The sequence below is a fragment of the Coregonus clupeaformis genome, chromosome 40, assembly GCF_020615455.1.
Source record: "Coregonus clupeaformis isolate EN_2021a chromosome 40, ASM2061545v1, whole genome shotgun sequence".
Lineage (NCBI taxonomy): Eukaryota > Metazoa > Chordata > Actinopteri > Salmoniformes > Salmonidae > Coregonus > Coregonus clupeaformis.
In genome coordinates, this window is record NC_059231.1 from 25,268,431 (window position 1) to 25,295,407 (window position 26,977).

The window sequence follows — 26,977 nt, forward strand, 5'->3', positions numbered from 1 at the left end:
TTCAAACAGGTGCAGTTAATACAGGTAATGAGTGGAGAACAGGAGGGCTTCTTAAAGAAAAACTAACAGGCCTGTGAGAGCCGGAATTCTTACTGGTTGGTAGGTGATCAAATACTTATGTCATGCAATAAAATGCAAATTACTTAAAAATCATACAATGTGATTTTCTGGATTTTTGTTTTAGATTCCGTCTCTCACAGTTGAAGTGGACCTACGATAAAAATTACAGACCTCTACATGCTTTGTAAGTAGGAAAACCTGCAAAATCGGCAGTGTATCAAATACTTGTTCTCCCCACTGTACATTAGAGTACCTAATGAACAGAGAACAAGAATGCACTATCGCTGTCATGCATGTAACAGAGCTCACAACACAGCAAAGACATTGGTTAAGCATGTGGGTCTGGTTCTGAATCAGGTTGTTTAGGATGAACACACGCAGCAATTTTCCAAAGAAAGTTAATGAGCTTGATAGCTCAGATGCTGCTTTGTAAAATTAGCTTATGTATTAAGGGTACGGGGAGCACACCAAAGAAAGGACCTACAAGCAGGTTAACATGATTCATTTCTTCCAAACGTTACACATATCAGTCCAACTCATTTATTTCAGCTAGGGAAGGGAGGCAGGTAATTGACGTCCAAAAATTGTCCTCAATTGAAGACAGTGGCGGCAAAAACAAGACTCAGCACATAAGTCCCCTGATAAGCCAAAACGGGAGGGAGAAATAGAAAAAAAGAAAAACTCCATCACTCCAAGCGTGTCAGAAAAAAAATGGTTGAACAAGGGAGAGGTAAAGTGCATAAAAACGTAAATTTTAAAAGGAGGAAGAAACAAAAAAAATCTAAATTAAGATGTACTCCTCAAACTCGCAACACACACAGCTCAGCGTTGGGGATAGAGGAGACCAGAAGGGAGAGGGTGTGGTCAACTGTCCCTCCAGCTCTGTTCTACAATGGCCGACACACGCTTCTCGTACTCCCTCTTGTTTTCCTGGTAAAGCTGGGCTGCCTGACTGTTGGCTGGACTGTTGGGGTTTGGTTCGTCTAGCAGAGACTGGAAGGAGGGAAGGGAGAGAGGTGATGAGTAATGAGCCAACTTAGTAGACGAGACAGGCATTCTACAGCACAGAGAGCGAGACATAAAAGTGGGCATGCACCATGACGTTGTGTTTTACAATCTCTGCTTTGTCACAGTAGGACTAAATGTTGACAGGGAAGGGAGGTTTCATGGCATATAAAATAATGTAATATGGAAAACATGATATATTTGCCTACCTGGATAGAGGTAAGAATGGATGACACATCATAGGTTGGACTCCATCGATTCTGCAGAATGTCTAGACATATACTTCCATCTGCATACACTGTAAATAAAACGGAAGGGTTAAAATACTGTTAACCTTTGCAGGCAATACTAACCATTATCAGGATGTTTTGCTACTGTCGTTGTGACAACATACCATTTGGATGAAACATCTTTGACACAAATCGTACTGTGGGGGGTTTGTTAGGGTATTCTTCTGTGAACTCAACAGTGAGCTTAAATGTGCCTGGAACATAAAAGATGGGGGGAAAGATTAATTAGAACCATGGCTCTGGCTCATATCACTCATACTAACCAAGAATGTTAGAAAACTTGTTCACATTTACAGGTGTTGCATTATCTGCAATACCGCCGGTAGATAAAAATGGAAGTTGATGATAGACTGCTCTAGTCTACTTTATTTGGAATTTATTAAATCAACAATTACATCACACACAACCCTTAGCTGCATAGAGTATGCAAACACGAAGAATGGGGTGCAGAGTGCACAGTGCTGTACTCACCGTCCTCAAAAGGTGTCCCTTCTGGGCTGTAAAGGGAAATAAATACGTTTAAAGGTTTTCTCTGTATGTATGAAATATATGCATGTGTCATTTCCCAATAAATAAGTTAACGGATGAAGGAGGAACATTACGATGAGCAGATGAATCACTTCACATTTTTGGTATCATTGGCCTAGAAATGTCTTGAAATGACCTGGATCTCACAGAATTATCAATAACTACGCTGACCAGCTGGCAAGCGTCTTCACTGACATTTTCAACCTCTTCCTGACCCAGTCTGTAATACCTACATGTTTCAAGACCTCCATAGTCCCTGTACCCAAGAATGCCAAGGTAACCTGTCTAAATGACTATCGCCCGTAGCACTCACATATGTAGCCATGAAATGCTTTGAAAGGCTGGTCATGGCTCACATCAACACCATCACCCCAGACCCACTCCAATTCGCATTCCGCCCAACAGATCCACAGATGATGCAATCTCTATTGCACTCCCCACTGCCCTTTCCCACCTAGACAAAAGGAACACCTACGTGAGAATGCTGTTCATTGACTACAGCTCAGGGTTCAACACCATAGTGCCCTCAAAGCTCATCACTAAGCTAAGGACCCTGGGACTGAACACCTTCCCCTGCAACTGGATCCTGGATTTCCTGACGGGTAGGCAACAACACATCTGCCACACTGACCCTCAACAAGGGTGCCCCTCAGAGGTGCTTGCTTAGTCCCCTCCTGTACTCCCTGTTCACCCACGACTGCGTGGCCGCGACTCCAACACCATCATTAAGTTTGCGACGACACAACGTTGGTAGGCCTGATCACCGACTACGATGAGACAGCCTATAGGGAGGAGATCAGAGACCTGGCAGTGTGGTGCCAGGACAACAACCTCTCCCTCAACGTCAGCAAAACAAAGGAGCTGATCATGGACTACAGGAAACAGAGGGCTGAGCACGACCCCATTGACATCGACGGGGCTGTAGTGGAGCGGGAGTTCTAATCAAGCAGCACGTCGAGCAAATTTGGTGAAGACGAATGTTCTGAATGGACAACAGTAGTATCGAAAACTGGAACAAAAAGGAAATTGTCTAAAATTGGATTGGAGGATGCGTGTGTGAATGATAATGAATCGCTTCTAGTTGGGATGAGCTTGTTGAGTAAGGATGCATATGGGGAAACCCGTTTGAGTATGCGCTTGGAAAAGTCACCTTGTCCTAGAGAGATTTATACGGTTATCAAAACATCACACCAGGGTAAACCTACATGAAACACAGCCCTTATTTTAAGTGTTTCTAAAATCCGCAATGGGAAAAATGAATGGTGGAAAACGATTGGAACCATTTCCCTGTTTGACCGCTAGGTTTTATGGGTATTATGACTCATACTGTGGTACTCTTTACCAGGCGTTGTCAGAGGAAGGCCAATCTTACCCGAATATGACTGCATTCCACACCATTATGTTGTTTTCGGAAGGGGCGCCACTGACGCCAGCCGGAGGGTCTTCTTGTAACCTATGGGGGTCCGAGAAAAACAACTTTAGTTCCACCTGTCAAATTGCTTGCTACCTAGCTAATGTACTTGGTAACCCTATTTTCAAACTGAGTTATTTTACAAATCGACACATTACTGAACTCACTCTTACTTGCAATATTATCAACCAATGCGGAAACCCATATAAGTGTTAACGTTACTTAGATAGCTAAACGTACTACCCCGTACAGTAGGTGGCGGCAATACACCTTATGAGTGTGGTCTGCCAATAAACCTCAAAGAAGGGACGGTAAGTGGGAAGATGGCAGAAGTGGATGCTGAGTTATAATTGAGCAGCGCATTGAGAACATTCGGTGAAGACGAATGTTCTGAATGGATAACAGTAGTATCGAAAACTGGAACGAAAAGGAAATAGTCTAAAATTGGATTGGAGGATACGTGTGTGAATGATAATGAATCGCTTCTTGTTGGGATGCGTTTCTTGAGAAAGGATGCATATGTGGGAAACCTGTTTGAGGTGTCGAAAATGGTGAAGTATGCGCTTGGAAAAGTGGAGTCTGTCAGAGTGACCAGGAGTGGTCTTATTTTGATTCATTGTATTTCTGAAGAGCAGAGTTAGATTAAAGTGGGCCTCAAAATAATCCAGACAACAGATGTTTTGAACTTTGGAGTAGAGCACACATCAAAGGAGTCATCTCAGGGGTGACGACGGATGTTCAGGTTGAATACCTGAACAGAATTCCTGGTGTGGTTTGTGCCCAGCGTCTGACCCGCTGGGTGAATGGGGAAAAATAAGAAAGTCTGTCGGTCCTGTTGTCTTTTGATAAAGAGCAAATACTAACACATGTGAAGCTTGGTTATGTATGATATGCCGTAAGAGCTTTCGTCTCCAAACCATTGCAGTGTAATAATTGTAAAGGATTTGGCAATGTTTCAAGTGTTTGTGCCTTAAGGATCTGAAGCTTGCATAGGGTACTGGTGCCGGAAGACCCGCCCTCCCAGGTTCCCCTTGAGCCTGTGTAGGGATCAGATATGTTTTATTTTTTCCAGAATAGTTGTTTGATTTATTTTCTGGTCGTTTATTGTACTTTGTTCACTTTTTGGGGGGAATCCTATTTCCATCCCGCATAATAGGTGGCAGGATGCACATTAAATTGTGTGACAACCAATCTACCATAGAAGAAGAAACCTCAAAGAAGAAGAAGCTAGCTAAACACCGTCACGTTAACGTTATGCAGTCAAGTACGGTTTGATGATGTGATACAATTCAAGGATATCGTAAAACCAACCTGACTAATCTTATGCATGACGTATTGTTAATCTAACCCAGTTTCGCTTGCGAGTGAGCGATGGTGACTCGTCTTGGGAGAGCGAGTTGTTTTCTTCGCCAGCTACTGTAGCCAAGTCTTGGTTGGCAAGCTAAATTAGTTAACGTAGCTGACGAAATAAGTCGCTTATGTTTTAGGGTTTAACGACTTTATCGGCAGGGGCTATTTTCAAAAGCAACATTAAACATTTGAGAAATGTAAACTAGATAAACCCCAAAATGTCAGGAAATAGACGGCTGTGTGACTTGCTAGTTAACGTTTGCTAGCTAGCTTGGTAACCTTCGCTGACTAGCTTAGCTATTTTAGCTAGTTAGCTTCAGACATCAGTAAAATGTTCAACTCACCGCTTAAAATCTCTCATCAATCGTCTTCTTGCCGGAGTAGACATCGTAAGCTAACTTTATAAATGTATTGTTTTATTTACAAATGTGTTTATAATTTAGCTGGTTAATGTTGTGTTTACAACAACATTCAGCTCTTTTTTTTTTTCCGCTATTGCCTCGGTAAAACACTATCCTTCGACTCCTACCCTAGCGGCTGGTAAGTGGCATATTAGGCGATACCACTTCAGCTAATAGGGGACGTTGTTTTCGTATTCTTCTAAAGAAAAACGAGACGTAAGATAATTTAGGTTTTAATATACTTATACTTTATTGTATTACTTTTACTATTGCGTATGTCAATTGAATTGCGTATGATGTATCGAAAAACTATTAAATACGTATCCAATTACATAGTCTCATCCTATTTTTATTTGAGACCGTGTTTTACGGGGGGCGTGGTTACAGTGACGTAGCGTTTGTACAGATAGGTCAAAAAAACTCCAGCTGTAAAGGTCGGTCTTGGCGACAGGTGACAAACCGGTGTTCGTACACGTGAAATAGTGGGCATTGTCCAGAAACAAAGGGAGCAATGGAGAGGAATACGATATTCATTAACTTTACCCAGTACCAGGACATTTTTGCCTAAATCATGGTTGCCTCTGCCAGGAGGCTGAGACTTGGCCGCGAGTGGATCTTCCAACAAGGCAATAACCCCAAGCACACAGCAAAATCTACAATGAAATAATAATTGACCACAAAATCAACATTTTGCAATGGCCATCTCAGTCTCCGGACTTCGAACCCCATTTAAAACCTGTGGTTTGAATTGAAGAGGGCAGTCCATAAACGCAGACTACGGATATCAAAGATCTGGAAAGATTATGTATGGAGGAATGGTTTAAGAGCCCTCCCAATGTGTTCTCCAATCTCATATTTTGTTTTTAAAAAAGGCTCAGTGTCGGTCTATTGTATTGAAAGGTATTGAAAACAGGTGGCAATTTTGACCCCTATAATTTTGAGAGAAACAAATATTACTTGTTAAATAAAATGTCTTTGAATAAAAATTGGCTTCTTCTATAGAAATAGGTCATGCCTCTCACTAAATAGTAGAATGTCAACGTTCCTTCCTGTCCTAGACTATGGTGACACAGTGCATTTGGAAAGTATTCAGACCCCTCAGCTTTTTCCACATTTTGTTAGCTTACAGCCTTATTCTAAAATTTATTAAATCGTTTTTTTTCTCATCAATCTACACACAATACCCCATAATGACAAAGCAAAAACAGACTTTTAGACATTTGTACAAATGTATATAAAAAAAACGGAAATATAACATTTACATAAGTATTCAGACCCTTTACTCAGTACTTTGTTGAAGCACCTTTGGCAGCGATTACAGCCTCACGTTTTCTTGGGTATGACGGTACAAGCTTGGCACACCTGAATTTGTGGAGTTTCTCCCATTCTTCTCTGCAGATCCTCTTAAGCTCTGTCAGGTTGGATGGGGAGTGTCGCTGCACAGCTATTTTCAGGTCTCTCCAGAGATGTTCGATCGAGTTCAAGTCCAGGCTCTGGCTGGGCCACTCAAGGACATTCAGAGACTTGTCCCGAAGCCACTCATTTACATTTACATTTTAGTCATTTAACAGATGCTCTTATCCAGAGCGACTTACAGTTAGTGAGTGCATACATTTTTCAGCCACTCTTGCGTTGTCTTGACTGTGTGCTTAGGGTCGTTGTCCTGTTGGAAGGTGAACATACGCCCCAGTCTGAGGTCCTGAGCGCTCTGGAGCAGGTTTTCATCAAGGATCTCTCTGTACCAGGGGCGGTGTGTTCAATAGGGCGATATGGGCGACGCACTGCCAAACGGGAAAAGGAAGGGATTTTTTTTCTAATCAATTATATCACGGCAACAGTAGTTATCAGTGTTGTAATCTAGATGTCTGATCTGCCACAGTGCCACTAAATGTCCAATCAGGCTAAAGTCGTGCTTCAAATGCCCCCCCTTTTGGGGCGATTTCAGTCAGGTTGAAAATCGCCCAGAAGTCTGTCATAGACTCCCATGTAAAATCTATTTTTTTCAAATATCAGAGCTTTCAATACAATCTCTATGGGTTTCTGAGGGCTTGCACTTACGCGCTTTCGTCATACGTAACATAACCATGAACGTAACTAAGAAAAGAGCGGGTAGCCTCATCAATCAATTCACATACTACTATCAAGATGGCTATAGCGTTCAGTGCAACTCGATTGTCTCTTTGATATAAGTTACTTTTTGTCGGCGAACAAATGAAGATAAATTGGCAACGAAACAATTAGGACCTCCCAGACCAAATTTAATAATTCAACAGGTTTCTACTAAAGGGGGGAAGTCCTACACCCGAGGATTTTCCAAAAATTGGTACGAACGAAAAACCTGGCTAGCAGGCTGCGATGTAGCTAATGCAGTCTTCTGCTACCCCCTGCTTACTCTTTCACCCTGAAGGCGGCACGGCAGACAGCACCGCTTGGACAGCGACTGGTGTGTAACGGACATGCACCATCTTTCAGGAAAGATTAAGAAACATGAGCTGTCAAAGACCCACATGGATAGCTGTTTGAGATTGTCTGCTTTGGGGAGAGTGAACATTCCCACTCAACTGGATGAGGGATACAGGCTAGCTGTCCGCCGCCACAACGATGAGGTTAGTGTTGATAATCACAAGTTTACTGGAGAACTGAAACTGACAAGGCTGACAAGATAGGACCCTTTTGTCCATTGTTATTGGATAGGAACAGAACTTACAGTGGGGGAAAAAAGTATTTAGTCAGCCACCAATTGTGCAAGTTCTCCCACTTAAAAAGATGAGAGAGGCCTGTAATTTTCATCATAGGTACACGTCAACTATGACAGACAAAATGAGAAAATAAATTCCAGAAAATCACATTGTAGGATTTTTAATGAATTTATTGGCATATGATGGTGGAAAATAAGTATTTGGTCAATAACAAAAGTTTCTCAATACTTTGTTATATACCCTTTGTTGGCAATGACACAGGTCAAACCTTTTCTGTAAGTCTTCACAAGGTTTTCACACACTGTTGCTGGTATTTTGGCCCATTCCTCCATGCAGATCTCCTCTAGAGCAGTGATGTTTTGGGGCTGTCGCTGGGCAACACAGACTTTCAACTCCCCTCCAAAGATTTTCTATGGGGTTGAGATCTGGAGACTGGCAAGGCCACTCCAGGACCTTGAAATGCTTCTTACGAAGCCACTCCTTCGTTGCCCGGGTGGTGTGTTTGGGATCATTGTCATGCTGAAAGACCCAGCCACGTTTCATCTTCAATGCCCTTGCTGATGGAAGGAGGGTTTCACTCAAAATCTCACGATACATGGCCCCATTCATTCTTTCCTTTACACGGATCAGTCGTCCTGGTCCCTTTGCAGAAAAACAGCCCCAAAGCATGATGTTTCCAACCCCATGCTTCACAGTAGGTATGGTGTTCTTTGGATGCAACTCAGCATTCTTTGTCCTCCAAACACGACGAGTTGAGTTTTTACCAAAAAGTTCTATTTTGGTTTCATCTGACCATATGACATTCTCCCAATCCTCTTCTGGATCATCCAAATGCACTTCAGACGGGCATGGACATGTACTGGCTTAAGCAGGGGGACACGTCTCGCACTGCAGGATTTGAATCCCTGGCGGCGTAGTGTGTTACTGATGGTTGGCTTTGTTACTTTGGTCCCAGCTCTCTGCAGGTCATTCACTAGGTCCCCCCGTGTGGTTCTGGGATTTTTGCTCACCGTTCTTGTGATCATTTTGACCCCACGGGGTGAGATCTTGCGTGGAGCCCCAGATCGAGGGAGATTATCAGTGGTCTTGTATGTCTTCCATTTCCTAATAATTGCTCCCACAGTTGATTTCTTCAAACCAAGCTGCTTACCTATTGCAGATTCAGTCTTCCCAGCCTGGTGCAGGTCTACAATTTTGTTTTTGGTGTCCTTTGACAGCTCTTTGGTCTTGGCCATTGTGAAGTTTGGAGTGTGACTGTTTGAGGTTGTGGACAGGTGTATTTTATACTGATAACAAGTTCAAACAGGTGCCATTAATACAGGTAACGAGTGGAGGACAGAGGAGCCTCTGAAAGAAGAAGTTACAGGTCTGTGAGAGCCAGAAATCTTGCTTGTTTGTAGGTGACCAAATACTTATTTTCCACCATAATTTGCAAATAAATTCATTAAAAATCCTACAATGGGATTTTCTGGATTTTTTTTCCTCAATTTGTCTGTCATAGTTGACGTGTACCTATGATGAAAATTACAGGCCTCTCTCATCTTTTTAAGTGGGAGAACTTGCACAATTGGTGGCTGACTAAATACTTTTTTTCCCCACTGTATAACCAGCTCCTGACCTAAATAGATCTTAGCACAACATTTTACTCAACATATCATATTCCATATTCACTATAACAAATATATTTACTACGACATTAGCAAGAACCGCCACATCCTCAGCTGGCTAATCCAGTGTGTGAAGTTTTGCGGAGTGTTTGAGTTAGCTTTGCGAGGCAAAGATGAAACTGAGGGCTCCACCAACCCTGGTAAGCCAACACTTTTGAGATCAGTCAATAAATGCTTCTGGTATTGACTTATATGCTGCCCCTGTCTTCATGTTGTTGCTGGACATATCTTTTTTAAAATGTGTGTAGGTCACCTAAATCATCAGAAAAATTGCCCCCCCTGAGAATTTTTTCAGGAGCCGCCACTGCTCTGTACTTTCCTCCGTTCATCTTTCCCTCGATGCTGACTAGTCTCCCAGTCCCTGCATCTGAAAAACATCCCCACAGCATGATGCTGCCACCACCATGCTTCACCGTAGGGATGGTGCCAGGTTTCCTCCGGACGTGACGCTTGGCATTCAGGCTAAAGAGTTCAATCTTGGTTTCATCAGACCATAGAATCTTGTTTCTCATGGTCTGTCCTTTAGGTGCCTTTTGGCAAACTCCAAGCGGGCTTTCATGTGCCTTTTACTGAGGAGTGGCTTCCGTCTGGCCACTCTACCATAAAGGCCTGATTGGTGGAGTGCTGCAGAGATGGTTGTCCTTCTGAAAGGTTCTCCCATCTCCACAGAGGAACTCTGGAGCTCTGTCAGAGTGACCATCAGGTTCTTGGTCACCTCCCTGACCAAGGCCCTTCTCCCCCGATTGCTCAGTTTGGCCGGGCGGCCAGCTCTACACTCTAAAAATTAGGGGTTCAACAAGGGTTCTTCTAAGATCCTCAAAGTTCTTCGAAGAACCTTAGGGTTCTTGGCACTGAAAGTTGCCCCCAAAATTCATTAATTAGGCCATAATCTATGGATTTCACATGACTGGTAGGTAGTGGCGTGGATCAGAAAATCAGTCAGTATCTGTTGTGACCACCATTTGCCTCATGCAGCGTGACACATATCCTTCACATAGAGTTGATCAGGCTGTTGATTGTGGCCTGTGGAATGTTGTCCCACTCCACTTCAATGACTGTGCGAAGTTGTTGGATATTGGCGGGAATTGGAACACACTGTCGTACATGATGATCCAGAGCATCCCAAACATGCTCAATGGGTGACATCTCCAGTGTGCCAGTGGCCATCGAAGGTGAGCATTTGCCCACTGAAGTCGGGCACAACGCCGAACTGCAGTCAGGTCAAGACCCTGGTGAGGACGACAAGCACGCAGATGAGCATCACTGAGACAGTTTCTGACTGTTTGTGCAGAAATTCTTCGGTTGTGCAAACCCAGTTTTATCAGCTGTCCAGGTGGCTGATCTCAGACGATCCGCAGGTGAAGAAGCCGGACGTGGAGGTCCTGGGCTGGCGTGGTTACACGTGGTCTGCGGTTGTGAGACCAGTTGGACGTACTGCCAAATTCTCTAAAATGGTAGAGAAATTAACATTAAATTATCTGGCAGCAGCTATGGTGGATATTCCTTCAGTCAGCATGCCAATTGCACACTCCCTCAAAACTTGAGACATCTGTGGCATTGTCTTGTGCCTAAATTGCACATTTTAGAGTGGCCTTTTATTGTCCACAGCACAAGATGCACCTGGTTTAATGATCATGCTGTTTAATCAGCTTCTTGAAATGCCACACCTGTCAGGTGGATGGATTATCTTGGCAAAGGAGAAATGCTCACTAACAGGGATGTAAAAAATGTGTGCATAACATTTGAGAGAAATAATATTTTTGTGCGTATGGAACATTTCAGGGATCTTTTGTTTCAGCTCCTGAAACATGGGACCAACACTTTACATGTTGCATGGAACAATCTTCAGAGTTCCCTACAAATGGATGTATCGGTGCCTTTCAGGCATTTCAGTGTTGATTGAGGACCTCTGCTGAAGAATGTGATTGTTTTTTGAGTGCGTTTTATTTATGTATTCCCTATTTTTACTTTCTGGTGCATTTCCTGTGTAATTTGTTGCGTAATTGTAAGATGCAGGGCTCCCTTGCAAAAGAGACCTTGATGTCAATGGGACTCCCTGTTAAAATTTAAATAAATACATGCAATTCTCACCTGTGGTGTGTGATTCTAAGTTCTGAACAGAGAATTATGCCAGTGCCCAACCAAGGTCCTATTGTTTGTGTCCATCTAATCTGTGTGTGGACTGTGGAGTGGGCATGGTCCCCAACCACAGGCATAGGACCGCACGGGGACAGAGCGTGAATCCATTGTCTGAGGCGTTCCCTTCCACTGCACGGGCCTATGCCGTTGCCAGGCTCCTGGGTGGTCGTATGGCGTTGAATAACACTAATTATGCAAAACACCGACTTATTGCAGTAATTATTGGTGCATTGAGTACAACTCAAAACCACAATTTAACAAATGGGTTATGACATGTGCAATCCAACAGAGGCCCCACAATCTAAAAATTAGGGGTTCAACCAGGGTTCTTCTAAGATCCTCAAAGTTCTTGTCTTAGTTGGTGAGGGTTCTTGCATGAACCTAACTGCCCAACTGAAACATTTGGATTTGAATTTGAAAGGAAAGGACAGCAGGTGCAGGCACTTACCTTAAATTGAGACTTTTACATTTTTCAGTTAAGGTTAGCCCCTTGTGTGTTCTAAATTGATATTGTTTTATGATGATACCATGTATCTTTCATATTTGTTCAAATCTTTCTAAAACAGAACATTTACAAAATTCTATGGATATCAACCAACAAAGAGGTATGAATATGTAGGCTTTAATAATATGTTGAAGGCTAGCTGTATTGGGTGCAGATGACTGAACTGCCCTCTTGTGTGTCTGTGTCTGCAGGTATACAGACAAGGAGGCATACAAAGGTATATCAATTGGTATTGGTATGTTATGCAGATCACATTTACCATCCTCCTCCCTTACCTCTTCATTGAATATCCCATAGGCCTCTATGTTATGGACAAGGTATGTGTATGAAAACCATTATCAAAACATTTTTTTTCATTCACATTTACCACAAAAACCAAGGTATGAAAACTGTCATGTATGGAGAAAAAAAATGTATGCACTCACTAACTGTAAGTTGCTCTGGATAAGAGCGTCTGCTAAATGACTAAAATGTAAATGTAAAATGTGAATGTTTTGTTAATCATCTGCATAATTACAATTTTTTGGATTCACAGACTTCACCCTCCCTACACCCTGTTCGATCACCATGCACTGCAAAATCATTCTGGCTATGGATACGGAGAACATCAACACGCCAGAGGATATATCCATTGGACTTGGGCTCTGCTGGGAGTTTACCTTTGGATTTTTTTATCCTGCTTTGCCACTAAAATCATAATAAACACTGACAACTAAAATAGTGTTATTGTTGTAATTGTTATGCATATTATTAATAATAATAATAATAATAATGGGGGGGGGGGGGGGTAGTTCAAAAATTAACCCCAAAAGGTTATTCAAACGGTTAATCGAGGATCCATTAAAAGGGGTTTTTATAGGGGTCCCCCCAGTTTCAATTTGAAGAACCCCTAAAGGATACTCCAGGAACCTTTTCTTTTTAGAGTGCAGAGCACCCAGGGTAGGGTTCAGTTCACTCAATACAAAAAGTTAATTCCCAATGTGGAAAATTGGAACTGGAATTTCAGTTTACTTATTGGGTAAACTATGGGAGGAAATACACTGAGTGCACAAAACATTAAGAACACATGCTCTTTCCATGACAGACTGACCAGGTAAACGCTATGATCCCTTATTGAGGTCACTTGTTAAATCCACTTCAATCAGTGTAGATGAAGGGGAGGAAACAGGTTAAAGAAGGATTTTTAAAACTTCAACTGAGACATGGATTGTGTAGGTGTGCCATTCTGAGGGTGAATGGGCAAGACAAAAAATGTAAGTGCATTGGAACGGAGTATGGTAGTAGGTGCCAGGCGCACCAGTTTGTGTCAAGAACTGCAACACTGCTGAACACGCTCAACAGTTTCCCGTGTATATCAAGAATGGTCCACCACCCAAAGGAGATCCAGCCAACTTGACACAACTATAGGAAGCATTGGCGTCAACATGGGCCAGCATTCCTGTGTAACTCTTGACACATTGAAGAGTCCATGCCCTGACGAATTTAGGCTGTTCTGAGGGCAAAAGCGGGTGCAACTCAATATTAGGAAAGTGTTCCTAGTATTTGGTATACTCAGTGTATATCTTCAAATATTCAAGCTTTATATGATGTGTAAAGGATACAAGATAGTAGTTCAAGACAAAAGTCCTGTATTCCAATTTCATAGCATACTGTATTGTTCCCCATCCATTAGTGTAGGAAGGAGCAGTCACATTTTCTGACAATTCGAAGAATCGCATCCCGATGTGCTTTTAAGGTGATCTCATATTTAATTCTCATCAGGATACAGCTGAATGAGGATGACATAACAAAAAACCTGACTCCATCAAGACAGAGGTTGAGGCATTATTTAATTACTCAGAAAAAAAATTACTTCTGACATAACATAAAAAACTTTCATTTACATTCAGGCTAGTTTTGGCCCCAGAACTAGATCAATTGGTAAAATAACAGTACATTACTAATTAATTACAGGATGACTAAGCACAAAGAGTTTAAAAAACAAATGTATAAACTTTAACTTGAAAATGAAAAGATAATGCATTATATGCATTTACTGTAGCTTTTTCTTTAATCACTCAAAATCAACTTTTCACATCACAAAACTGTATCACAAAAACAAGTTACTGTTTTACAGAACATTTCATATCCATAAACTAAAAACTAACCACCCCCTTTAGAAGAGGGATGGGCCTGTCCTTTACATTAAAAAAAAATAAAAATCACAATGACCATGTGAAAAAGCAACCACTCACTTCACGGTTTTAAGGCGTATGAATGCTTGTTTATGTCAAGCATAAATGACAGGCAACCCGAGGGACGGCCTTCCACCTCCTTAGGAGCCGTGGTAGAGGAGCATGGTGCTGAACAGGGCATGGTTATACTGCTAATGGCTGTACTGCTGCTCTGCCTTCACCGACGTCTGCTGTTCCACCTGGCTGCCTGCGTTACCAGTGGCAACCATGTGCTCCGCTGTATCCCTGTAGACGTGGTGGTGGTGGACGTTGTCAGCGGGGGCGATCGTAGAGCCGCTCGACGGGGTCCCCTCACACCCTAAACCTGCTGCTAGAGGGTCACCTGCCATTCGGGAAATGGGACACCTGGTCAAATTCATTTCAATGCTGGTTTTGCCAGTACGGGGCCAGAACTTCCTGCTCACAGCAATAAGCAAAGATGTAAGAATTGATTTTGCTTTGCACAACTATTCCCGATGGAGATGAACATTTCAAAAACGTAAAACCTCGTGACTACATCTACACAGAAGAGTTTGATTAAAAGGTTGCCAAATAGGTTCCAGAAAACCTCATAATCTTGTCATCTTTGACCCTTGCAGTGTGTCACATGACTGTCCTCTTCCTGGTTACATTGACACACAAACGCTGAGTCGGCACTGCCCTAGTTACACCCCCTTCCCGGCTCCGATTGGTTCAGCCATACCGCCAAAACAGGACAATCCAAATGACAGCATAATCCTTAGAAATGAGACACCACAATTGAGGGGCTGCACAGCCTCCTCAATATCACTAGAGGGCACCAAACTACTCAGTTATTCAGGGTAACTATAGAAAATATAAAATAATATTGCTTCTCAGTGTTTTTACAGACGATTGTAGAGATTATTTATCATGCAAAACAAATAAAAATAAGACAAAAATCATAGCCCACCATCATGTTATTCAAAATAATGACAATTTAATGAGTTTAAAGTATACAAAACTACTCAGCACTGAGCATTAGAAGCTCTAATTTGCATCAATAAACACTACCTACTCATTAACATTTGTGATTCTGTACAGACAATAGTACTGCAGGGCTGATTGTTTGACAGAATAATTGTCCTTCATGCATGAAGCAGATATATGCAAGGGGGGATTTTAAGTTTGTTAACAATACATTTACGAAGATTAATTTCTCTCTAAAAAAACATTGCCTTAGGCAAGAGTAGCTTTGCCTTGCTTCATAAAAATTGTAGCACTACTAATCACACTCATTTGTCATAGTTCAACAATTCAGCATCTACATTTTGTCATTACTGCAGTTAGCAAAGCAATACTACATTATAATACAACAAAACAAGCCAAATAAAGCTGCAGAAACTTAGAAAAACGGTCAAAATAAACTCACATCATTTTCAACACCAGACACAATAGGCCTAGATAGGCTATACAGAAAAGCTACAAAGTCCTCTCCTAGAAAAGTAGAATGAGAGAAGGTGAGGGCACTAGGAGGGGCTCACCAAACCAAAGTCTCCAGTCTGCTAGCTAATAGGACAGGGTCAGGTCATATAGCACACCTTGGAAATACCTAAAAGCTCACATAATACAGAAAAGCTGCACAGTAAAGGTTTATGTACTTTATACATTCATGTAAATATATGCTTTGGCATAACAAGGGAGTTCTTGTATAAAAAATAAATTTAAAAAGCTTTATAGCTATGAGACAGAGGAGTCACCAGAAATGGCCAAAAAGGTAGATTATCTCAGGGGGGGAATTAAACAAACTAATAAAACAAAATATGCGTTCCCTTATTTTTACTCTGGTAAGGGCAGGAACATTCTCTAGTAGTCTCTTCATTCTGACATGAGATGGACAAATTCTGTCTTTATCCCGTTATTGGCCAAAGTGGTGCAACAACAATGCTACCACTAAATGCAGTACTCAGTAAAGACATCAAATGGATGTCTAACTCAGTGGTTCCCAACCGATGTTTAACACTCACTTATAAACGTGACCTGTAGAATGCACATGGAATTTTGACTCGGGCGCACTAGACAGTGTCGGTCAGATAATTTGTATCATTTTACTTAGTCTGTGAAAACCATTAAAACAGGAAAGTCTGATTAAGCTTAGCCGGAGTAATTTAATTCTTAATATATGGCTCTGAGTTTAGCTATACCACAGCTTGTGCCATAGAAACAAACAGATCATGACTTTGTGTATGTGGTTGCACCTTTACGATGCAGAAAACCGCTTGTTTGTAGCCCAAACTGTTAAAACGAATGACCTATTTTACGAGAGCTGTATTTTTTTTCTTTCTGGTGCAGATTCGGGGACGCTCTTAAAGGGCTAGAGACCTTCAAAAATGGTTGGACCCGTTCTGAAATGGACCTGGGGTTTCCCATCCGGACCCGATATGCATAAATAAAATACAAATATATAGAGACCCGTTCCGAACAGACCCGAGGACAACTAGACCTGTTCCGTCTAGACCTGATCGGATCCAGACCCGGTCCGAGTGAAGCAGCAGAAAAGTACATTTTTAAGCTACTTTATTAACCGGAGCTGATAAAGCGCGAGGAGGTAGAGAGGTGACGCTCTATGAATGTAGCCTATTTCCGCTTTTATGACTGAAAGGCGCTTCATGGTCATTCCGACGTCTGCATTGGCCATGCAGCATTTACCGTGAATATAGCCTCTGCAGAAGTCAGGGCATTCATACTTCTTGCACTTCACCGAGCAGTTGTGGAGGAAGTTGACAAGGAAGTCGGTTTGTGTTTATACAGGATCTCCCGCCCTCACCTACAGTCAACCAATCAAGTCAATGCGGAGCTTATACGGAACCCTCCACATTTGAGAGGCATAAGGCGATGCGGTTCAAGGCTCAATTTGGCCTTTGCGTGCCTCTGGAGGCTCCGCAATTGCGTCACACCATCCATACGCTGCCTCGACTACATTTTCGGATCAAGCATAAATTGGCTCTTATGTTTGACCAACAAGCTAAATGCGCCACTCTCGTGAAAAACAAAGAGCAGCAGCATAAATTATACAATTTCTCTCTCTCTCTCGCTCTCTACTGCAGCAGTGGTGTTCGGTTCTATGTGGGTCCTAGCAGACAAGTCAGTTAAAATTACACATACCCAAGGCCAGTGACAATCATATCAGATCTGACCCAAACCCTTGACATTATTTAGAATTGTGGATCCGGACCAGATTGGGTCCCGGATCTGGTCTTGTGTATTCGCATACAGGTGGATCCGTGAAGAACTTTAGTACACACTAATTAACCATCATGAGAGTAAGGAATTATTAAAACTATGAAAATATTTCAAATAAACCCTATTTAAATCTATAAAAAACACTTGATTTGCTGTATGGATCAGATAAGAGAAGAGGTCATTACCACTAAATCAATTAATAGGGAAATGTTAGGTGTGCCGCAGAATTTTATATCCCATCAAGGTGTGTCACGGTTAAAAAACGGTTGGGAACCACTGGTCTAACTTCATAAAGGTCAGAATTCTGTCATTGCATATTCATGATGCAGAGGGAAACTTCAGTGCAGCCTCTAGGATTTGAACTAACCTAAGTTTAACCTCCCTAATCTTCTCCGTCTTCTCCCTAATCTTCTCCTTAAACCAAGTGAGGCTGGTTTTAGTACGTTGTTCTCAAGGTGTGGGCGTTTCTACATCAAAGGAATGTAGATTATAATTTTACAACGTTATTACAGTTACAATTGGGCAATGTAGGGCGGTGGAGGGATAATTGTGCAAAACAGAATTCACTCATCCTAAGGGGCTTTGCCAAAAAGACAAGATTATTTAACAAGATTTTTGTGGATCATTCAAAGATACTGGTATAACAACAAAACATAAAACGAATGTTTCTCTATCAATTAAGTATGGTAGAAAGGCAATGTATTTCATAACATGTATGTAGAATACAATAAATTAACTATTTACGCCCTTATTTCTAGAACCGGAAATACATAATTATCATGCCAAAAACCCAACAATTGCACTAAAAATAATGCCATCAGTGAGAGAACATGGCCAGAGGGGGCCTGATGGACATTCTACCAAGATACAACCACTAGGAGGGTCAACACTCAACACACGCACTCTAAAGGCCTCTACAGGTAGGCATAGGAGTTAGTGCAGCGACAGGGGATCTGCATGGAGGCCACAGTGAAGATCTCCAGTTCCTTAGGGGCCGGGGTGGACACCTCCACTCCTCCCTGGTCCTGCTCCTGGTCCAGCAGGCCTGGAACTGGCGCAGACCCATTCATCTCAAACGCCAAGGGTCCTGGCCCACCTGAGCTCACTGCCGGCGGCGCTGACTCCATGCTCTCCTGGTGTATGCTCTCCATCAGGAACTCTCCGACGCCGCAGACCGACCCATTCACATTCAGCATCCCCAGCGGCAGGCCCATACCTAGTTAGAGCAGTGGAGAGAGTAGTGGATGAGCGTGTTGGGCTACCATCTAGAATACGACTAAATAAGAATACAATGACATACTGGTCAGAATACTCTACAGTCCCAAAGAGGCCATTCCAGCATGCACAGGCTGTCTGGGCATAAGGGGAGACACTGGTATTTAGCATGCTAGAATAAAATCAACCTTACTCAGCGAGTACAAAGTCCAATTTTAGGCTTTATCATTCAGCAATAAATCGGCCACTGCCCCATTTCCTGATTCCCTACAGCCTGTATCAACTTCCTGGCAACCGCTCAAAACTCTGCTCCACAGTTTGCAGAAGTCCAATAAAACAAGCAGATGCTTTTAAATGTCAACATCAGAGGCCTGGCAAACAGCAAAGGTAAGTCCCCCTCCCACCCCCTTCTTCCTCATACTGCTTGTTCTAATGCTGCACAATTCAGCGAACAACAATGTATTCTACCAGTTTCTCAATAGGCCAGGCCAGGTTAATCATGGTTTTACAACAGGATTTTAGAATCTTAAAAAGGTTTTATGACACTTGATGCTTTATCACACATTATTAGGTAAGGTGAAAATTCAGTCAGGAATAGGGCTGCAAATGGAGGCAATACTACTGGAAACTTTTGAAGTTTACCAGTAAACTAGCAACATTTTGGTAACTTAAGGTGTTTTTTTTTTATTTGATCAGATGACATCTAGTGCCCTTTTTTTTGGGTACTTCAGATTATCACAGGTGTCTGTAATTATCTCTGGCCCTCGAAAATATACAAAATAATAAAACAAGATGATTTTCAAATAAAAAGTGAATGATAAAGCTGTAAACATTATCCTAAATATAAACCATCAACTTAGTGAATACCATTGGTGTTAAATATGAGGGCTTCAGCATGAAATATCCTTAATATATATTTTACACACTTATCTTACTATGTCAATACGTCTTTGTTGTAAACGTTTTGGCACCAAACTGGTTGTGAAAAAAGTCAAGAGTTGCAGAGTTAATTGAAAATAATGCCATTGTTGATTAAATGCTTTCTTCATTAATTAGCCTAAACTATTTTCTCTGGAACCATAATGGTCTATCCACTAGAAACTCATGGACAATATGGACACATATACACTGCTCAAAAAATAAAGGGAACACTAAAATAACACATCCTAGATCTGAATGAATGAAATAATCTTATGAAATACTTTTTTCTTTACATAGTTGAATGTGCTGACAACAAAATCACACAAAAATTATCAATGGAAATCAAATTTATCAACCCATGGAGGTCTGGATTTGGAGTCACACTCAAAATTAAAGTGGAAAACCACACTACAGGCTGATCCAACTTTGATGTAATGTCCTTAAAACAAGTCAAAATGAGGCTCAGTAGTGTGTGTGGCCTCCACGTGCCTGTATGACCTCCCTACAACGCCTGGGCATGCTTTTGATGAGGTGGCGGATGGTCTCCTGAGGGATCTCCTCCCAGACCTGGACTAAAGCATCCGCCAACTCCTGGACAGTCTGTGGTGCAACGTGGCGTTGGTGGATGGAGCGAGACATGTCCCAGATGTGCTCAATTGGATTCAGGTCTGGGGAATGGGCGGGCCAGTCCATAGCATCAATGCCTTCCTCTTGCAGGAACTGCTGACACACTCCAGCCACATGAGGTCTAGCATTGTCTTGCATTAGGAGGAACCCAGGGCCAACCGCACCAGCATATGGTCTCACAAGGGGTCTGAGGATCTCATCTCGGTACCTAATGTCAGTCAGGGCACCTCTAGCGAGCACATGGAGGGCTGTGCGGCCCCCCCAAAGAAATGCCACCCCACACCATGACTGACCCACCGCCAAACCGGTCATGCTGGAGGATGTTGCAGGCAGCAGAACGTTCTCCATGGCGTCTCCAGACTCTGTCACGTCTGTCACATGTGCTCAGTGTGAACCTGCTTTCATCTGTGAAGAGCACAGGGCGCCAGTGGCGAATTTGCCAGTCTTGGTGTTCTCTGGCAAATGCCAAACGTCCTGCACGGTGTTGGGCTGTAAGCACAACCCCCCACCTGTGGCGTCGGGCCCTCATACCACCCTCATGGAGTCTGTTTCTGACCGTTTGAGCAGACACATGCACATTTGTGGCCTGCTGGAGGTCATTTTGCAGGGCTCTGGCAGTGCTCCTCCTGCTCCTCCTTGCACAAAGGCGGAGGTAGCGGTCCTGCTGCTGGGTTGTTGCCCTCCTACGGCCTCCTCCACGTCTCCAGATGTACTGGCCTGTCTCCTGGTAGCGCCTCCATGCTCTGGACACCACGCTGACAGACACAGCAAACCTTCTTGCCACAGCTCGCATTGATGTGCCATCCTGGATGAGCTGCACTACCTGAGCCACTTGTGTGGGTTGTAGACTCTGTCTCATGCTACCACTAGAGTGAAAGCACCGCCAGCATTCAAAAGTGACCAAAACATCAGCCAGGAAGCATAGGAACTGAGAAGTGGTCTGTGGTCACCACCTGCAGAACCACTCCTTTATTGGGGGTGTCTTGCCAATTGCCTATAATTTCCACCTGTTGTCTATTCCATTTGCACAACAGCATGTGAAATGTATTGTCAAATCAGTGTTGCTTCCTAAGTGGACAGTTTGATTTCACAGAAGTGTGATTGACTTGGAGTTACATTGTGTTGTTTTGTCATTGTGTTTATTTTTTTGAGCAGTGTATAAAAAAAGGAATACTATATATTAATACATTTTTAAAAATTATAAATTACCAAAGTAATCATAGATTACAGAAGATGCCGGTAACTTTGGTAAATTACCAGTTTTCTTTGCAACCCTAGTCAGGAAAGATTAGTCACCCTAAAACTCTTGCTCATAAAAAAGTAACTGGAAAACGTTAATAATCCCTCGCAAGTTGAAGTTATTTTTATAGAGTTTTAAAAATGCAAAAATCTACCGTCAGTTCTGGCCTTCTTGATTTGATTGGTTTCCATGTTATCAAACGATCTCTTTCTATTGGGTGCCCCGTTAAGGAGGCTCCGCCCTTGGATGAGAGGGTGGGAGTGGCCTCCATTCTGGGTGGTACCGTTCAGACAGAAGCCGTTAAGATGGGTCTGGGTCAGGTTCTGGTTCCACTGCAGGTTCTGCGCATTGGAGAGCATCTCGGCACACTCGCGGAACCCCTGGGCATGGGCCAGGTCAGCGGCGGACAGCCCACTAGCGTTCCTCATACTGCGCAATAAGAGAAGAGAGCGTTAGAGAAACCTACGCCCTGCCATAGCCAGGGATAACACACCCACACACACACGTAATCTCACATACATACTGTACAAACACACACACAGGCACTCAAATGCACACAGTCACAAACAAACACACAAAAATCCCTGACTGCCTCTATTACCCTAACCTCGCACATCTTCACTACCATCATCTCTTTGAGAGAGAGATGACGACTGATCCTTTTAGATATTCTTTCCCTGAAATTAAATACATCTTGAAATACAAATAAATGTTACATCTCTTTTTTTAAATGAAATGTAGAGATGTCCACTGCAAGAGAACATGATAAATAACTATCAATATGCACACATTTGAAAAATGCCTGAATCTGGAGACCAAAGTCATTCCCACATCCCAGAAATGTTGTTACATTTCAAAGATTCAAAACATTGAGCAGAAGAAATACACGTCCTTGGAGATAATGGACAAGTTCATTCTGATTGACGGTGACCTCAAAAACAATAATATATAATAGTCAAAAAGAGGAAAAGTTATACAAGGTGGTGTTCTGAAAACTTGCAGGTAGAGAACAGTATCAAAATCATGGTAAACGTCTACCTTGCAGAAAATGTATGTGCATGTATGTGAGAGAATAAATATGAGTGTATGAAGTGAACAAAGTGTCTAAAAAAGCTGAATAATAGTAAAATGTCTTGCTAATGTGAGTAGAAGAGACTGGCAACACAGGATCGATGTTCTGCTTATATGGTCCAAAGGCAGTCCACAAGACAGGCTTCAGGGTCCTCCAACTCTTCATCGGTCACAGAGGAAGCTAGGTCTTTTTTTCAGTACACCAATGATGTCCATGATTTGATGCAGACGGAACAAGAGACCGAAAGAAGAGGACAAGGATTGGAAATGGAAAAGCATAAGAGATGAACAGACTGGAAAAGAGAGATCCAGCAGAGTAATCTTCAAGGAACAGGGATGACAAAATATGTTCTTTCTTCCAGGATAGAAAAGCAAAAATGAGACTCAATATGTTGGAGCAGTACAGTACCACTCACTATTTAAGAGGGAGAAAAAGATTGAAAACAGACATATCATAATGTGAAAGCAGCCGGCATCCAATCAGAAGGACCCAATAAGGTTAAGAAACAACACAACCAATCATGTTGGTATCACAACAGACACCAAAAAGACCTATGGTTGATTTGGTCTCAGATTCAGGCGTGTGCATAACAGACAGTCTGTTTAGTCATTTCCTGTTGCAACTATAAACCTGTAATAAACCTACAGTAGGACTTTATGAATGAGCAAACAGCAATGCAGTGAGCATAGTTACCATTCCAATATTTCTGATCATGATTTCCATAATAGCTTATAGATATGCTAGCCATAAGGCAAGGATGTCACTGGGTGGGTAACAATTCAGAGCGTCAGTGTTTGAGCATCAGTGTTTGAGCTGTTTTCTGTGTCTGGACTTCTAAAATCAGTTGGGCAAAAAAGTAAAAGGGATAAGTGAGCATCAAAGCAAATGGGTCTAAAAAGATAGGAGTACTCTAACCTGGGTACTAAGACAAATTGACCATCTAAAGCTATAAGACAAGGCCAAACCAAAGAGACCTGCTTCTAAGTAGGTCATAAACAAACAAAAACAGACACCAGGTAGAGAATTGCCTGGTCACTGTTCCTGTCCTGGCATGTGCTGTAGCAGACCAAAAAGATTCCCTTGTGAGGATGGAGGTCTGCACTGCCATGGAAATGGTTAAATTAATTTCCAGGAAGTGTCTCGAAAAATATTCTAAGCAAACAGAGGCCCGAAAGCTTGATTGTTTGGATGCCAATTGCCAAACATTTCCGCTGGTTAACGGCAGAACAATTCTGCACTTGTTGTTCCGAGGCTAAACACCATTGGATTCCGTGTCAAAATAATTTTCCAAGGCGAACAACCAGGTCTTTGTAAGGGGAAGAGGGCATTCGAGGCAGGTCCCCCATGTCGATTGAACTTTTATTTGGACATGAGAAAAGGCGAACACTTGACCTTCTGTGGGCAGTCTCTGCCTCTTATAGATTGCAATGATGCACTAGGCAAAAATAATCTGCTACTGCAGTGTTGCTGTAAGGGGTTGTAGGATTGAAAAGACGTGTAAAATCCATACTTTGCAGACGTTGATGTTGGGTTCAATTTAGGTTCTGAATGAAAGGTGAAAATACGTATTTTCCATATGTTTAAAATACATATTTTCTAGGACGTTGAAAAGGTGTATTTTCCCAATGTTGAAATCAGGTTAATTTTCGGTTCTGAATGAAAGTTGAAAATATGTAATTTATAGACGTCTATGTTTGGGCCAAATCAAGGCTGGTCCAGACCGGACGAAATCTGAACCAAACATAGACGTCTATGATAAGTTCAGATTTGGTCCGGACCAAAAACCAATGTCCGTGGATGTGGAAATCAAGGCCGGTCCATATAGCACCAAAAAAAGGCATCAGTGTCGGTCCGTGCTTACTGAGGTGTAGCCTACAGTTTTGCCTGAAATTGAAGTTTATGAACGGCCATCTATGTGGTAAGCGTACCACTTGTAAAACACCAAAAAAAGACGGATCGGACAGGACCCAAAAAAAAGACGTTGGCTCATGCTTATTGGGGAGTAGCCTACCATGTCAGCCACAATGGCATTTTATGAATGCCCATCCATGTGGAAGGCCCACCACTTGTAAAACAGGCCATTGCATAGGCTTTATTAGTCATAATTGCTGTGACTAATCAATTGGGCAATTTAAGCTCTGAATATCAGCTATCCAACTTCATCAGGAGTTATCGTGAGCCTATTTGCAATGTGTTTACACAGCGGGAAATACAGAAGTATTTTCTTTTTCGCTATAACCAGCTTGTCAAACATTGACAGATACAAACTTGAAACCACTGATCATGACAACGGGGTGAAACTCCTGGACAACAGTTGTGATTGTCCATTAAATATTGTCCATTTTACTTTGACCCGTCCTGTTTTTAGGATTTTTTGTTAACATGACAGCGCGTTTTTTATTTGATCAGAGAAACCTGCATGATGTAAAAAGTGTCCGTCTCATTACATTGTCATACATTTTATCTACAGAAAAGGCCACATACTCTTTCTAACATGTCCTATATCTGCTACATGATTTATGTTAGATTATTTTTTTGACGGAACGTTGATGGAGTGCCGCAGCGATGAGTCTCTCCAAGAGCACCCTGGAGAGGCGAGCTGGGAATGGACAAGCAAAATATCTTGCGCCCCTGCCTTTGACAAAGTGGGCACTGCTTATCACAGGGCGGCATCTGCACTCACCTAAAAAGCCTATATGCCACTGGTTGAGAGAAATTGTCATTGTTTTTGGGCAGAATTATGTGAGGTTTTATGTGTTGTTGTTGGAGTTGCGTCTTGGTCAGTTTAGCTCAGAAAATGCCTCCCTCGTCAATCTGCCGCAATTGCCAGCCGCCTAATCCTGCCTAATGAGCGGGCCGGACGAGCGTAGGATCATTCTCAGTGCTTAAAAACTATTGTGAGCCATAATATGGATATACAAATATGAGTTATAAATGTGCATAAAGTGAAAGGTGTAGCAACCCAGTGACATCCATGAAGCAATATATACTCTTCAGTTTAGATACTGTTGTTCACTCATTCATAAACTCAGTGCTTGGTCTTTCTTACAATCCCTAGAACTATCTTAACATATACAAAGTCAAACAATAAATCAAATCAAAATGCACTGTAAATAACGTGCTTGAGATCACGTTCTTCTGTTGAATTAAAATAAAAATCACACATGATTAACTTGCATACATATCCCATTCCCCCCATTCTGACAATTTGAAAAAACAAAAATTAACGCTTCCAAGAGATCCCACCTTCAAGCAACAGCTTTGTTTATATAAAATGTTGGTTGTGAGCATGTAGACTGACGGGTCTCACTAAGAGGAGTAACAATCATTCATGGTGCCAGAGAATCTGATACAACCAGTGTGGGGAACATGATATGCACAAAGAACATGACACCAAAGTATTCTGTTCTGGCTTCTGAGAAATAGCCTATTATTGTATTGGTAATCAGGTAACACTTCAACCCAACACTAAGTGAATTTGTTGAAGGGAGAAACAGGATATACTGTAGTTTATGATCAACCAAACAATGTAATAATACTATGCATATGTAATGTGTATTATAAACATATACAGTTAGAAATCCATCTTCCGGTCTAGTTATATCTGAACTATGACCCAAATAAATGAGCTACTGATGAAAGGATTGGCTCTTAGGAAATAAATAAATCAGGCACTAAAAAGGTCTGAGTTGAGAAATAATCCCAACAATAATCCCCAATCCTGTCCCACTTTGTTAAGAAAGAACAGTTTACAGTCTAACCCCTCTAACTTTACTATCCAATCCCATTCCACCCAAGGCCTGGACCCGCCCCCTGCTGTCACTCTGACAAAGACCAGTTATTTCATTAAAGGGATAGTTCAGGATTTTGGCAATTAAGATGTAGTTTCACGAGCCAATGCTAACTAGCGTTAGAGTAATGACTGGAAGTCTACGGGAACAGCTAGCGCTTCCTTCAAAATGCACACAGAGACATAAAATGGTATCAACGAGTTCACCTGACTCTGGGGCAGTAGATAAAAGGCCTCATTGCCCAAATCCCAAACTATCCATTTAAAGTAGAATGATTAAAAAGAGAAAAAGGATAGCTAGCAACTCCACCTCCTTGAACTTGACTATCATTTATTATGGATCAAATTACACTGACTAAGATCCTTTTAAGGTTGCTTCTCTTCTCTCTTTTTCTTAGAACAAACTGCAAAAGTGTTCTTGATTACAATGTGGGAAAAAACATTGGGAAGAAAATTAGAGCACATGGGATCATGGAATCATGGAAATAACATTCCAAAAACAAGTACGATAGTGACTTTTGGTTGAACAATCATACACAAAATGTTTGCTAATTGTGTGTTAGCAGATGCTGAAGTAACTGATAGGATAGCATTCACCCCAAAGTATCAATGTGACAGGTTATAACCCACACAACCACAAGTA

General features: G+C 42.0%; 2 protein-coding genes across 3 annotated transcripts in view; both read right to left on the reverse strand.

Moving 5' to 3' along the window:
• Positions 1-547: 547 nt before the first annotated feature.
• Positions 548-6,442, reverse strand: LOC121571626 (ubiquitin-conjugating enzyme E2 A). Of its 2 annotated transcripts, none has more exons than XM_041883202.2 (6): positions 6,408-6,442; positions 3,256-3,336; positions 1,827-1,852; positions 1,460-1,549; positions 1,275-1,363; positions 548-1,053 (listed from the first exon to the last, which is right to left on the reverse strand). In XM_041883202.2, exons 2-6 carry the CDS (start codon positions 3,279-3,281, stop codon positions 925-927), a joined length of 360 nt encoding a protein of 119 aa, XP_041739136.1. In that variant the 5' UTR covers positions 3,282-3,336; positions 6,408-6,442; the 3' UTR covers positions 548-924. The 2 variants fall into 2 exon arrangements, with proteins under 2 accessions (XP_041739136.1, XP_041739135.1); XM_041883201.2 differs by lacking the exon at positions 6,408-6,442 and adding an exon at positions 4,989-5,699.
• An 8,764-nt stretch (positions 6,443-15,206) lies between these two features.
• Positions 15,207-26,977, reverse strand: part of LOC121571622 (ankyrin repeat domain-containing protein 10) — a 32,068-nt gene continuing 20,297 nt past the window's right edge. Inside the window, exons 4-5 of the mRNA XM_041883193.2 lie at positions 21,627-21,901; positions 15,207-18,685 (exon numbers count right to left, since the gene is read on the reverse strand). Coding sequence (XP_041739127.1) covers positions 18,384-18,685; positions 21,627-21,901 — 577 coding nt within the window. The 3' untranslated portion in view covers positions 15,207-18,383. The remainder of the gene's footprint in view (positions 18,686-21,626; positions 21,902-26,977) is intronic.

Excerpts from the sequence above, each read along its gene's own strand:
- LOC121571626 (XM_041883201.2), bottom strand. The coding sequence starts at position 5,032 with ATGTCTACTCCGGCAAGAAGACGATTGATGAGAGATTTTAAGCG. Across the intron at positions 3,337-4,988 it reads TTGATGAGAGATTTTAAGCG|GTTACAAGAAGACCCTCCGG; the intron begins GTGAGTTGAACA and ends GGACCCCCATAG. Across the intron at positions 1,054-1,274 it reads CCATTCTTACCTCTATCCAG|TCTCTGCTAGACGAACCAAA; the intron begins GTAGGCAAATAT and ends CCCTCCTTCCAG.